At 33.6% G+C, this 14,787-nt stretch overlaps 2 protein-coding genes across 2 annotated transcripts; both read right to left on the bottom strand.

The window, feature by feature from the left end:
* Positions 1–11,299: 11,299 nt before the first annotated feature.
* LOC112100189 (receptor-like protein EIX2) lies at positions 11,300–12,265 on the bottom strand. Its single transcript, XM_024188823.1, has one exon. It carries the CDS (start codon positions 12,263–12,265, stop codon positions 11,300–11,302), a length of 966 nt encoding a protein of 321 aa, XP_024044591.1.
* A 157-nt stretch (positions 12,266–12,422) lies between these two features.
* LOC18032901 (receptor-like protein EIX2) lies at positions 12,423–14,170 on the bottom strand. Its single transcript, XM_024188829.1, has 2 exons — positions 12,564–14,170; positions 12,423–12,453 (listed from the first exon to the last, which is right to left on the bottom strand). The coding sequence occupies exons 1-2, from the start codon at positions 14,168–14,170 to the stop codon at positions 12,423–12,425; spliced, it is 1,638 nt and encodes a 545-aa protein (XP_024044597.1).
* Between the last annotated feature and the right edge of the window lie 617 nt (positions 14,171–14,787).

Here is a 14,787-nt window from a genome sequence, read left to right on the forward strand (position 1 = left end):
TCTAGTTGTGATTCTTCTCCTCCCTTGGCCATTTTCTTGGAGTCCAAATAGAACCCAGATCGAAAAATTGATTCTAAAGAAAATTCCATAAGGTCTGCTTTTGCTTCTGTTCCTGTCGTCACTGTTTCCTCGAAATCAAAATTGAAGTCGAAATCCAAGACATTTTCTTCGCCGTTCAGTTCTCCAAGTTCATGGATGGATTCACCTTCTTCTTTGCTGTCTCCACCGCAGAGAAAAAGTTGTTTTTGGTGTTCTCCCAAAAGTGCTTCAAAGAAAAATAGTAGGAAAAGTCCATTTCTTAGCGATGATCTTGATTAGGGTATAAAGAAAGATGAGTTCTTGTTGGATTTGAGTACTTTTTTTTTTTACTAAAGAGCAAGAAAAGATACTGCAGAAGGCAATGAAGAAGCAAGAAAATGTTAGTTGAGAGGTAGAGAAGATTGTCAAATGGGCAAATCTATTCAGCTAGTTTCCTATCCGTTACAACTTTTGGGCAAATTAAACATTAGTTGTTGGGTTAGACTTTAATACTTTAAGCGGATAAGATTTTCTAGATTGTATGTTACGTTGAACATAACTTAGGGATTGCCAATAATAAATTGTATTACCTAAGCCCTTAGGCAACGTATGGTTGAGATTACCTTATTATTGGTTATAAGATAAAAGTTTGTGACTTAATTTTGCTTTTTGCTACTCACGTGGCATGACTTTTGTTTTGTTGTATTATTCATTTATTTTAGGGATGGCAATGGGGAGAGAAGGGGAGGGGACCAATATTCCCGTATCCATCTCCAATGTTCTATATTTGTCCCCATCCCCTTCCTGTCTCCATTAGAATTACTTGAGGGGATCCATGTCCCCTTCCTGAATAGTAATAAGGGATCCCTGAGGGTCCCCGATCCCCAAATAACTAATATTTTTTTAATTTTCAAACTTAATTTAATTATATTAACCTAAAAATATATAAAATAAAATGAAAATGATCATGAATGAGCCTTATTAGGCTATTATTGTAAGCCAAGAATATTGAGATTCTTGATGTTGGTAGCCTTTGGTATTATTTAGAGAATAATTTGTGTTGTAGTCCCATTAATATAGTGAAAGATTATATCAAACTACGATCCATGGTTTTTTCCCACTTTGGGTTTTCCACATAAAAATATGTGTCTCTTACAGTTGGTTTTTGCTTTGAATTTTGTTGGTTTATTTTTCTGTCTATTTATTTGTGATACACATTCTATTTTAATCACGCAAAGAGGGAAATAGTTTTGTTTCTGCTTAATTTGCAGCTGCTTGTAGTAGTCATTTTCCCAACAGAGTGGTTTCAAAGTTTCAGGCTTTGTTTTTTATTACTTGTGTGGTTGAGATGGAGGAATTCTTGGTATGCATGATTAAATTAAAATAATGGAATTATGGTATTTGGAAGTCTAGTATGGAATATTTGTCGTATATGAAAGACTTACATGAACCAATTGAAGTTGAAGAAGTTAGACCCGCCAATTTAGATGATAAAAAATGGGCTTAATTAAACCAGACGGTCGTGGGTACTATTAGATCATGAATTGATCAGAGTGTATACCACCATGTCGCGAAGGAATCCAAGGCTGATGTTCTTTGGAGGAAATTAAAAACGATTTATAAGCAGCCAACAACACACAATAAAGCCAATCTAATGAAAAGGCTAGTTAACTTGAAATACAAGGAGAGGTGCAGTATAACTGAACACACTAGTGAGTTTCAAGGCTTGGTTGATCAGTTGACTACTATAAAAATTATTTTAGATGATAGGTTATAAGTATTATTGTTGCTTAGTTCTTTACCTGACAGTTGAGAGACATTGGTAGTGTTAGTGAATAATTCAGCGCTGAACAAGAAATTAACCTTAGATATGGTTACAGATAGGCTGCAGAATGAAGAATCTAGAAGAAAGAGTTTTAAAGCAGTTCCCTTTGAGTTAGATGCACTTGTTTAAAAAAAAAACATGAAAGGCGGGGGAGAAGCCAAAGCAGAAATTCCCACTAGCAAAACAATGATAACCTAAAAGAAGATCTAAGTCCTATAGGAGAAATATGAAGTGCTTTCATTGTCAGAAAATGAGTCACGTTAAAAGGGAGTGTAGATTGTGGAAAAGAGATCAGGCGAAAGAAAAAGGGTGATGCTCAGAAAAATGACAAAGAGAACATTGTAGTCATAGTTGATAGTGATTTGGATATTGTTTATGATGAGAGCTCAGTAAATATCACCTGTCATATCAGTGATTGGGTGATTGATTCGGATGCTTCGTTTCATGTTACTTCACATCTTATGTTAATCGTGATTATGGCCATATTTGGATGGAAAATGATGGGGCATCCAAGATTGTGGGCATAGAAGATATTTGCTTGAAAACCAGCATTAACTGTAAGTTGTTGTTTAAAGATGTCAGACATGTAACAAATATTCGCTTTAATTTGATCTTTACAGACAAGCTTGATGATGATGGTTATACCAACTAATTTAGTGAAGGAAAATGGAAGCTCACCAAAGGCTCCTTACTGTTAGATAAATGGAGGAAAGTAAACATCCTCTATGTGTAAGAAGCCAAGATCAAGAAAAAAGATGTGAATGTAGTTGTAAAAGATTCTGACATTGAGACATGACATAAAAGGTTTGGTCACATTAGTGAGAAAAGATTAGAAACCCTTGCCAGAAAAGAATTTCTACCCAGCTTCGCAGGTATGTCCCTCAAGACTTGTATTCATTGCTTAACTGGAAAGACACACATAATAGTTTTTAAAAGCTTTTCTCCATCTAGAAAATCACAAATACTTGATTTGATTTACACTAATATTTGCATTATACAAAGTAGATTAATAGGAAGTGCACTTTATTTTGTGACTTTTATTGATGACTGTTTTAGAAAAGTGTGGGCTTTTGCTTTAAAATCTAAAAGATCAAGTGCTTGATATATTTAAGTTCTTCTATACTTATGTTGAGAGAGGGACATGAAAAAAATTAAAATGCGTCAGGGTAGATAATGGTGGTGAGTACAGAGGACCATTTGAGTAGTATTTTAAATCCCATGGAATAAGACTTGAGAATATTGTACTAAAAACCCTTCAACAGAATGATGTTACAGAAAGGATTAACAGAACAATTGAAGAAAGGGTTATGTGTATGTTTTTCGATGCCAAGCTTCTTAAACCTTTATAGGTAGAGGCTATGTGTACTGCACTTGACTCGATTAACTTTTCTCTTTTAGCTCCATTAAATGGCGATGTACCTGAGAGAGTTTGAATTGGGAAAAATATTTTTTTATAAATATTTGAGAGTGATTGATTGCAGAGCATATGTTCACATTCATAAGGATAAGAGATCGAGCTTGATAATAAAACCAAGGAATGCATTTTCTTACGCTATGGACATGAAGAATTTGGGTACAAATTATGGGATCCAGTGGCAAGAAAATTGATCAGAAGTCGAGATGTCGTGTTCTTCGAAGATCAGATAGTTTTTCCACCTGTAGTTTATAATGATCATGGGGGAGCTGGAAAGGATAATAATGATGGACCAGTAGAACCAGTTGATCAGGCACCTCTAGAACCACCTGCACCACCAGTTGAGCCAGAATTAAGAAGATCTACTAGAGAACAACGACCTTCTACTAGATATCCTCCACATGAGTATGTTATGCTTACAGATGGAGGTGAGCTAGAATGTTTTGAAGAAGCCATGTCTCACCAATATAAAAGTGAGTTGGTTAAAACCACACAAAAGGAGATGAAATCCTTAAATAAGAACCATACTTATGGCTTATTAAAGATTCCTAAAGGAAATAGGGCACTGAAGAACAAATGTATTTACAGGTTGAAGACTAAAAATAATTTACAACAACAATACAAGGCTAGATTGGTTGTGAATGATTTTAATCAGAAGAAATGTGTTGATTTTGAAGAAATATTTTCTCCTGTGGTGAACATGTCTTTTATCTGAGTTGTTCTAGAATTAGCAACTAGTTTGAATTGGGAGATTGAACAGTTTGATGTAAAGACAACTTTCTTGCACGGTAACTTAGAGGAGGAAATATACATGGAGCAACTTGAAGGGTTCAGTGCCAAAGGTAAAGAAGAACTTGTGTGCAAGTTGAAGAAAAATTTGTATGGGCCGAAACAGGCACCAAGACAAGGGTACAAGAAGTTTGATTCTTTCATGGAGAATCATGGTTTTAACAAGATTATATGCGACTATTGTGTTTTTATGAATAAATTTGGTGATAATGATTTCATCATTCTTTTGCTTTATGTGAATGACATGTTGATTGTTGGTCATGATGCTAGTAAGATTGACAATCTAAAGAGAGAGCTTAGCAAGTCTTTTGCAGTGAAGAACTTGAGACCGACGAAACAGATTCTTGGCATGAAGATTTCCCGCGATAGAAAATCTGGGAAGTTATAGTTATTTTAAAAAGCATATGTTGAAAAGGTTTTTGAAAGATTTAACATGAGTAAGGAAAAACCAGTTTGTTCTCCACTTGCAGGCCATTTCAAGCTTACTTCTGAGCATTCTCTTACAAGTGAGAAAGAGAAAAAAAAAAAGATGAAAGGAGTTCCTTATGCTTCAGCAATTGGTAGTTTGATATACGTCATGGTTTGTACAAACCAAATATTACTCATCCAGTTGGTGTAGTCAGTCGATTTCTCTCCAGTCCGGGTAAAGAACACTGGACAATAATAAAGTGGATTCTCAGATATCTCAGAGGCACTTCCAAGACATGTTTATATTTTGGTAGTGACAAACATGTGTTACAAGTGTACACTGATGCAGATATGGCGAGAGATGTTAATTCCAAAAAATTCATATCAAGATATTTGTTCACCTTTGCAGGGGGAGCAGTCTCATGGCAGTCCAGACTTCAGTAATGTGTTGTCTTATCTACCACTGAAGCAGAGTATATTGGAATCACTGAAGGTTGCAAAGAAACCTTGTGGATGAAAAATTTCCTACAAAAATTGGGTGTGAAGTAAGACAACTTTATTATATACTGGACAGTCAGAGTGCCATTCACTTGACAAAGAATTTGACATACCATTCAAAATCCAAACATATTGATGTAATGTATCATTGGATACGAGATGTACTTGATAAGAAACAATTACAGGTTGAGAAGATACACACAACAGAGAATGAGTCAGATATGATAACAAAGTAATTGCCCAAGGAGAAATTGAAAAGCTGTATGTAAAAAGCGGGCTTGGTGGCACTCTATAGTCCTCTAGGGGCAAGGGCTCTAGCAGTGCAAGACCTTTGTTCTCGCTCAACCCCTCACATGATCTGGAGAGAGATTTGTCGGGTCCATCTTATTTGGGACCTAAAAACCTAAAGTTTAACAAGTTTGGGCAATTAAGTAATTAAAAAAACTTGAAGGGGACAAATAAAATTTATCATGAAATTTGACTTATAAAAGCAAATGAAAGCCGCTGCCTAATAGTGTGTGCGCGCGCGAGAGAGAGAGAGAGAGAGAGAGGGAGAGAGAGAGAGAGAGAGAGAGAGAGAGAGAGAGAGAGAGAGAGAGGTCAGTGGAGGTTTTTAATTTGGAGGCAGGATTTTTAATATTTAATTGGGCATCGGAATGTGAAATTAACTTTTTTTTTTATAATTTTGAGGGTAAGTTTCTAGCATCGTCCTCAATAATTTATTAGTCTTGATATTTATTTTATCATCTCTTTGGCTATTATTTGAGATATTCACTTGTTAGAGAGACAATTATTAAGTTGTTACTGTAAGTTAAGAATATTGAGATTCTTGATATTGATAGCCTCTAGTATTATCTAAAAAAGAATTTGTACTGTAATCTCATTAATATAGTAGAATATTATATCAGACTATGGTCCCGTAGTTTTTTTCCACTTTGGGTTTTCCACATAAAATATGTGTATCTTGTGATTGGTTTTCGCTTTGGATTTTGTTAGTTTATTTTTTTGTCTATTTATTTGTAGTACACATCCTATTTTAATCACATAAAAAGAAAAATAGTTTTATTTCCGCTTAATTTGCAGCTACTTGTAGTAGTCCATTTCCCAACATTATTTTATTAATCTATTTTATTATGGAAAAACGAGTAATTGAAGCTAATTGATTAGATGATAATTATAATATATATTAAAAGACTTAAGAAAAAAATTATCTAATCAATATTCTTTAGTTACAATATTAAAAGACTAAAAAAAGAAATCGTCTAATCAATTAGCTTTAATCACTTGTTTTCCTAAGATAAAATAGATTAATAAAGTAATTAGAGCACTTCCAACTAGGAATGGCAATTGTACCCGCAAACCTACAAACCCGTCCAAACCCACCCGCCAAAACCCGCCCGTTGCGGGTAATTTTACCTGTTGCGGGCGGGTTTAGTATTATAAATTAAAACCCGCACATGGATGCGGGTGGGTTTGGTATTAACCTTATATCCGGTGGATACCCGCATGGATATCCACCAAACCCGCAATATTTTTTTCAAATATTTTTAATTTAATTTTAATCTAAAAATGTATAAAGAAAATAATGTCATTAATTAAATTACCAAATAGCCAAAGGCTCAAAGTTGTGTATGTGTGTATGTGGCCTATATCCTATTCTAAAGTCATAATCTAAAGAAAACTAAAGGCATTTCCCTTCGAATTAATATTTGAAAATATTAATCTTAATTATTATTATTATAGGCATTGTGTTGGATGGGTGTTTATGGTGGTGAATGAAATGAATATCTTCTCTTGGAGCTTGTTTTAAATGATAATATGAAATGTAATTATTATTTTTAGATACTAGTTTGTGTTTTTTAAATGGATTTGTGTAATTTATACTTAAATTTAAGAATTTGTGTTGAATTGATGTGGAAATTTTAATTTTTCATTTACATTATTTAAATATAAAATTGAGTATGTTATATGGAATTTGAGGTTATTATTATAAATTTATATATTAAACATTTGTGATTTTAAATACGGAAACCCGCAAAAAATCTGCCGGATACCATTGCGGGTTTGGTAATTGTTAAAACCCGCTGCGGGTGGGTTTTTGTAAAAAAATTAAAACCCGCTGCGGGTTGCGGGTGGGTTTGGTAATTTAAATTTTGTGCGGGTTTGGGTTTGGTAATGGCAAACCCGCTGCGGGCGGTGCCCATTTCCATCCCTACTTCCAACCATGGGCGGATCTATTAAAGGATAGGCATGGCCATGGCTCTTGTAAAATAATAATAATAATAATTTAATACTTAATATTTTATATTAAAATAAATATTTATTAATAAAATACCTATTTTATAGGTTTGAAAAAATTCTTTAGCCCCTTCAACCAAGATTGACTTGTTCCGCCCCTCTTCCAACTTCAAAGTATAGCGACCCGGTCCAGAATAAAGCACAAGCACTGCCTTCGCTTTTCTGTATCAAAGACCTTGAATCCTACCAACTTACCACCCTCTTTAATTCGTAGGCCTTTGCAAATTTCTTAAATTCGCAGGTGCTAGTTATGCTGGCACAGTGATCTCTTCGTTCATACTTTTTCTTTGTTTTGATCTTGAATCCTACGAAGCTGCCACCCACATATCAACATCATTTCTAGTTTAAACATTAATTAACATCACTATAATCTATTTAGCTTTAGGCTACTTTATTGAATCGTAGGTGTATGCTGAAAAAAAGGACTAATATTGGCATTTGATTTGAAGAGGTTGGGACATCCTCAGGATTTACGAGCTTATATATTAGGCGTAGATAAAAGAATTGATTAACTTTTTTAAGAGGTTGAAACAAATGCCTTGAGCCACCCAAATCAATGTGTTTGTAATTTCTAACTAATGGAAGTTACATACTTACATTGCAGATTAATTGGATTCCTATCACATGAAAAAGTAAGCTCTCTGATATGCTTCTTTTTACCAGCACAAGGCATGAAAGATGATGATTTTTACTTGCAAAATAAAAAGTTTTATCCACCTTCAGGAAATAAAAAATGTGAACATCAGTATTGAAAATACAAGGATAATGAGCTAGAAATCAGTAATATCAAGATACGATCGAAGGAAAAAACCTTGAAGCACCTAAATCAGCTTTAAGTAATTTGTAATGAAAGAATAGTAGCTCGAAATGGACTTTCTATCCTATGAATATTGTGTCTACTTTGATCTTGGTTCGACAATTGACAGGAGTTATAATGTATAAACAACAAATATAAGGAGGCGATAACCTAATAATAGTAAATTTAAAGGGCCAAGTTCATAATATTTAAACTATAAATAGTGTTGTTAACTTGAGTGAATTTTGCTCATAAACAGATGAGATTGAGAGGATCTTAATCCGACATGAAGACATATTTCTACCACTGAATTAGCAACCTACCCAAGTCTTGTCTGCAATTTGAATTTATTCTCAGCTGCTATAGCATAGAGCCAATCTTTTTTACTAGTTAAGAAATTAAAAGGTAGACCTGTCTCCATGAATTAGTAAGTACGCTGCCCAAGCCTCCTCACAAGCAGTAATGTCAAACATAAAATTGAAGAAAAATGGCACCCAAGTCAATACCAATTCCTAATTAATGAAGTTACAAGCTATCGTTGCATAATAACTAGATTCCGATCAATTACTGAAACAATAACATAAGTGTCTCGTATATAGAGGATGTGCTACATAGAACCCTAAACAAAGTTCCTTGTAAGCTTACACTTAATATCAAGTATCATATGAAAACACAATATTATTTAGATATCTTCGGACCCTATAACGACAACTCTATTCAATAAAGAGAGAATGTCATCTGAGAGACACCTAATTGCTCCTGCAAGAAAAGGTGAACCGAAAAACAAAATGTAGTATTAGTTTAGAAAAGAAGAGCATGCAAGCGGTTCAATAAGGACAAAATGCCATCCGAGAGAAACCTAATTGCTACTGTAAGAAACGGTAAACACAGGAGAACAAAATGAAGTATTAGTTTGCGAAATAAAAACATGCAAGAAAAACATATATTGATTTATTATTACCACCTTGTAACGTCCAATTAAGTTTATTCTTTCATAAATAATAATAAGAAAAAATGATACATACACCCCAAGATTTAGGGAAACGGTTAGGTAGACCCTCAAGTTTTTAATAAAGGAAATCAAGATCATTTTTTTTTTACTATAATATCCTTTAACTCTATTAACTAAAAAAATTGGCTCCAATGTTTTATCATAAATATAAATATAATATTAAAATAAATGTAATAATATATACATTTTAAAATAATTTTAATATTTAAAAGATATTTTAATACTTTAAAATCTTATATTATATTAAACTAAAGTTTATAGTAAATAGAAAAATAATATAATAAGAAATATATAAAAATTTAAATTATTTTCAATGTTATGTAAATATAATTTTAATGTTATTAATATGTGTGATATATTTTATTAATTGTAAAATCTATTTAACCCAAAGATTTATTTAAAATTTTTATAATAAATAGAAAAATATTATTAAAATAAATATAATAATTTACATTTTAAAAATTATCTTATATATTAAAAATTATTCCAATATTATTAGTCTACTAGACAATTAAACAATTTAAATTAAATTTTATTTATTAAAAAATTTTAAAAGTCAAAATTTTTAGTCCCTATTTATAAAGGGTGTTATAGTTAAAATGATATTTTGGTGTCTCTTATTGAAAATGTAAGGGTATATATGACAATTTCCTCAAACCTTAATAGTGTAGGTGTCCTTTTCCTTAATAATAATTATGGTAAGCGACAAAGCTTCTCTAAGTATCCACTTTCTTTAATTTTTTGGCCCCCTCAAAAGTATATAATTTGTATATTATGGTCTCTTCAAATTCATTAATTCCTTATTATGTGGCTTTTGTTGAAACAAAATCTTGAATCCTCTCCTGCCTATTATTAACTATTTATTTTTTAAATGAATAATTCTCATTAAATCAGAAAATAATTTAAACAAAAAAAAAGGGAACTCCAGTAATACAATAGAAGTACAATTTTAAGATCTGTTATTACTTAACATCGCTATCAATTTGGCTTCAAAACATTCTGTTTTCTTTTTCATCGTAAATGATTCTATGCACCTAATGCGTGAAAAACTCATTCAAGATGTTAGCATTTAATTAGCTGGCCTTTATAATTAATTTCTTGAAATTCTTTGATCTGATCATGCATAGTAATCCAATTCTTTATGTTGTTCGGCAACCTCAATTAGGCAGTGTGGCCGATGAAACTCAATTGAAGAACAGAGGAATTAAAGAAAATGAATAGCGAGAAAAATAATTTTAAATGAAATTTTACTACTTATCTGAAAAGTTATATCAACAATACAGGTTTTAAAAAATTCTTTTAATGAGATTCTTTAAAGTGTGAGAAGCGCTATCTCATTTGAAGAGTCTTTGTGAGTCTTTAATTTAGCGTTATATTATTTTTATATCATTATTGTTGAAGAGAGAGAAGTGCTATAATTGCTATTACTTGGGTGGAGAAAGAATATTAATTAAAATAATATGAACTTAGTTTTATTTGAAAAGTATTATGGGAGAAAATTAGTTTTTTACTCTTATATTTGCCACATAAATAAGCAAATAAGAATTTGAACAGTGGAATTAGAAGAGTCTTTTGGTGATGTTGTCTGAACTTTGAATTTTACTGAAATTTTCATTTAATTAATTTAGCAAAGTAATAATATCCACTTTAATTTTTTCTGTGTGACGCAATGAAGAAGTACATCAACTAAAAAATTACTTGAGAGTCCATAAAAAAAAAAAACTAAAACTAGAAAAGGATTGGTACATATTGATTGAAGAAAAAAGAAAGAAAAAATCTACTGACTGTCCAGTAAAAGTTGAGGGTTATATCTTAAAAAAAAAAAAATTGCAAACATTGATGCATCAGCTGAAACCAAGCACAAATATATAAAGCATAGAAGATGGGCTAAACGGAGGAGCCGTACACAAGATCCTTTAAGCATACACTCAATAACAAATACCATATGAAAAGACTGCATTATTCTATTGTGTAGAAAACTTCAGACCATTATCAATTGAGCAACTTGTACAGTAAGGAACAGAGTGCCATCCGTGAGAGACGGAATGCATAGCTGCCTGCAGTCGAAAATAGTGAAAGAAAAAAGAAAAAAAATGAAAAAGCATTAGTTTTTTGAGAAAGTAAATCATGGAACTGGAAAGAGTAAAACTTTAAGAATATTTAAGGAAAATTAGCATACTAAATGAGCATTACAATTATTTTCACTCTCTCAAGTCTTAACAGGTGAGGAAGTATTACCAATTAGTTCCTGAACCTTCTTTGCAATTTGGCAATATTCACCACCGCTGTCACGTAAAACCAATTTTTGACACCAGTCAAGAAGTTGTAGTATCGATGTCTCCAAGAACTTTTCACTAATAAAGTGCCGCAGAATCCCCAAAATCCAACAACGAAACCAAGAATCAAACTCACGTAAAATCCGAGAGTTATAAATTGATCCTCATCTTCTGAAGTCTTTGCATCATCTTTGCCTGGACCTGGAGCTGAGTCTTCATCTGGACACTTATTTGGAAGTGGGAGGCCGCAAAGTTCATTTCCAGCATACATTGAAGTGCTGAAGCTCTGAAGTTGAGTGCCCGACGGAATTTTGCCGGACAAGTTGTTGTATGACAAGTCCATGACACTAAGACGACTCAACTGAGAAAGGCTTGAAGGAATGCTTCCGAAAAACTGATTTCTAGACAAATCGAGGAAATCCAAAGATTTTAACTGACCAATCTTTGGAGTAATTTGTCCAGTTAAAGTGTTTCTTGAAAGATTCAAGGCAATCAATCCCGCAAGATCCATAATCTCTTCTGGAACCTCTCCACCCAACTTATTACTTGAAAGGTCAAGGATCTTTACAAGTCCCAGAGTACTTTGGTACTCGTATTGACTTCCTTTCCATGTCAACACCGCTTTGTCAAAATAGCTTTTCGTAGTTTTTAAGCTATCATATGCAAGACTGGTGTAATAGTTGGAGATAAGCGTGAGATTGGAACCTTTTTCATGGGTCATGGCAGTAAAATTATTGAAACACTTTGGTATGATTCCGGATATATTATTTGAAGAAAGATCCAAGATCTGAACGTTCGCAAGATGGCATAACTGAAGAGGTATACTTCCATTGAATTTGTTAGATTTCAAGCTAAGAACCACCAAGTTCACAAGGCCTTCCCCTATCCATGTTGGTATCTCTCCCGATAATCCATTCTTCCCAAGGTCCATTAGCGTCAGCTGTGAGCCGTTCGTGAAAAACGAAGGCAATTCCCCAGTTAACCTATTGTTGTACAAACTCAACGACTGGAGATTTTTTAGGAAGCCGATTGAGTCTGGTATTTTACCAAAGAAGCTATTGTTGGCCAAATTAAGAATGGCAAGGCTATCAAATTGAGACCAACAATCTGGAAGTCTTCCTGATAGTAAGTTATTTGAGAGATCAATATAATCCAATTTGTGGCCAGTGATAGAACATAAGAAGGAAATGGACCCTGAAAACTTATTTTTAGAGAGATTTAGGAATGACGCATTCAAAGGCAGCTGCGGAATAGGACCCTCAAACTGATTTGAACTGATATCTATTCCTGGACGATAAGGGTGAAATCTAGATGACAGATTTGGAAGTTTACCCTTGATTTGGTTGTTAGAGAGATTAAAAAACGACAGGTTATAAGTTTGATTCCAAAACCAATTAGGGACAGTATCTGAGATTCCGGAATTAGAGATGTCAAGTGATAAAATCTGATTCTGATTTCGAAGCCATTTTGGAAAACGAGGCCCTATCTTGCAAGAGCCAAGATTTACTTGACTCAGTTGAAAAGGTGGAATCCAGTCATGGCTAAATTCCAACGTGAGTGAGTTATCTGCTAAGTACAATATCGTTAAGTTGGAAAGATTTGAGAGAAAAGCTTCAGAGATGACACCTCTAAGTGAATTATTATGAAGAAACAAACTCTCAAGCTTGACCAATTGGCCAACGCTTTTATTTATAGTCCCATTTAAACGATTATTCGCAATACTCAATCGTTTCAAAGATGAAAACCCTCCAAAATTAGGCAATGAACCTGTGATTTCATTGGAATCTAAAAACAACCACGCCAGCGAGGTCTTTGTGCAGCCATCAGACAAATTTTGAATGATCTCAGAGAGGTCTCCTCTGAGCGTGTTGTATGACAAGGTTAATGATTTTAAGTTGCACATGTTCCCAAGAGATTTTGGAATTTCTCTAAATTGATTGGATGCGAGAAAGAGAGTATTGAGAGAAGGCATGTGTCCAAAAGCTTCTGGAATTGAACCTTGTAGTTGGTTAGAACCAAGGTTTATAAGTTCCACAAGATTGCTACTAACATTGAACAACCACGGGTAAATTGAATCAGTGAGATTGTTACCTAAGATAACAATAACCTCAAGAGATGTACTAGAATTGAGGTACAAATCAGATGAAGGAATGGTAGGTGGAAGATCGCAAGAAATTAGGTACAGTGCTTTCAGGGAATCGAGCTTGCTAAGTACTTGCATCCAGTTACTAAATTTACTGAGATTGCTAAAACTCAAATCAAGATATATTAAAGAAGAGAGATGAGAAAGCCACTCAAGGTTTTCACCACTAATCAAACTATTGAAGCCGATGTCAAGAACTTGCAACCTTGAAAGGTTTCCAAGCTGAAGAGGAATTGGTCCAGCAAACTCAGTATTAGAGAGACCGAGGTAGCTCAATTTGCTGAGGGAACCAATGAACTCAGGAATTGAACTTCCACTGAAATTATTGCCACTAAGGTCCAGATAAGTTAAATGTTGCAGTATAAGCAAAGAAGAGCTTATTGTACCTTTCAAACACGGGCTTGGAAATACTTGCAGTATATGAAGATCAAGCTTATATACATGGCCCGTTCTGTTGCTACAGTTGACCCCTCTCCATCCACAGCAATCTCTTTTCTCATCTTCTCTTCCCCAGGAAGACAAAATGCCTGATTCATCCACCAGGCCTTGTTTAAAAGCGAGCAGAGCTTCTCTCTCCTCATCAATGCACCTTATTATGTTGCTAGAGTCAGCAGCTCTGGGCTCCAGTTGATCAAATAGAATCACAGAAAACAAAGCTAGATACTGAAGTACAAGGAACCATTTGGATGACATTGTAAACTATGTATCATCAACTTTGAAGATGTATGTGTATTATATCTAGAAACCAGGGCCAGGAATCCATATCCATTTATACCTGTATAATCTGTTCTTAACAAACCTTAAGTCAACAACAGAGTGGTCTTCATTGATATCAGTAGTCTTCTATGAAAATAATATTTTAGTCTTTGATCAACATCATCATGTGTCATCCATATAGATATTTAATCAATAACCAGATCGAATGCAGTAAGAGCAAATTCTTGTAAAGTTCTCTTCATTCACATTTCAGTACCAATGATCTTGAATCATACGAACCTACCACCCATTATAACAATATTATTCAACTTTAAATATTATCTAATATCCCCATCGATTTAGCTCCAAATGACTCTTACTTGAAACTTTCCTGTTCCCACTAACCTACCTCAGAAATATACGTATCAAATAATCGATTAGAAATGACGTTACATACATAATTATAAAAAATCAGAGCCCAGGTCATTACTCTACCTCTCTTCGTTCACAATTTTTTAGCATTGATTTTGAATCATATGAAGCTACAACCCAATTTAATAAACAACATCATTTCTAGATTAAAAATAAATTAACATCACCATCAATTTAGCTTC

The sequence above is a fragment of the Citrus clementina genome, unplaced genomic scaffold, assembly GCF_000493195.1.
Source record: "Citrus clementina cultivar Clemenules unplaced genomic scaffold, Citrus_clementina_v1.0 scaffold_9, whole genome shotgun sequence".
In the NCBI taxonomy this organism is placed as follows: domain Eukaryota; kingdom Viridiplantae; phylum Streptophyta; class Magnoliopsida; order Sapindales; family Rutaceae; genus Citrus; species Citrus x clementina.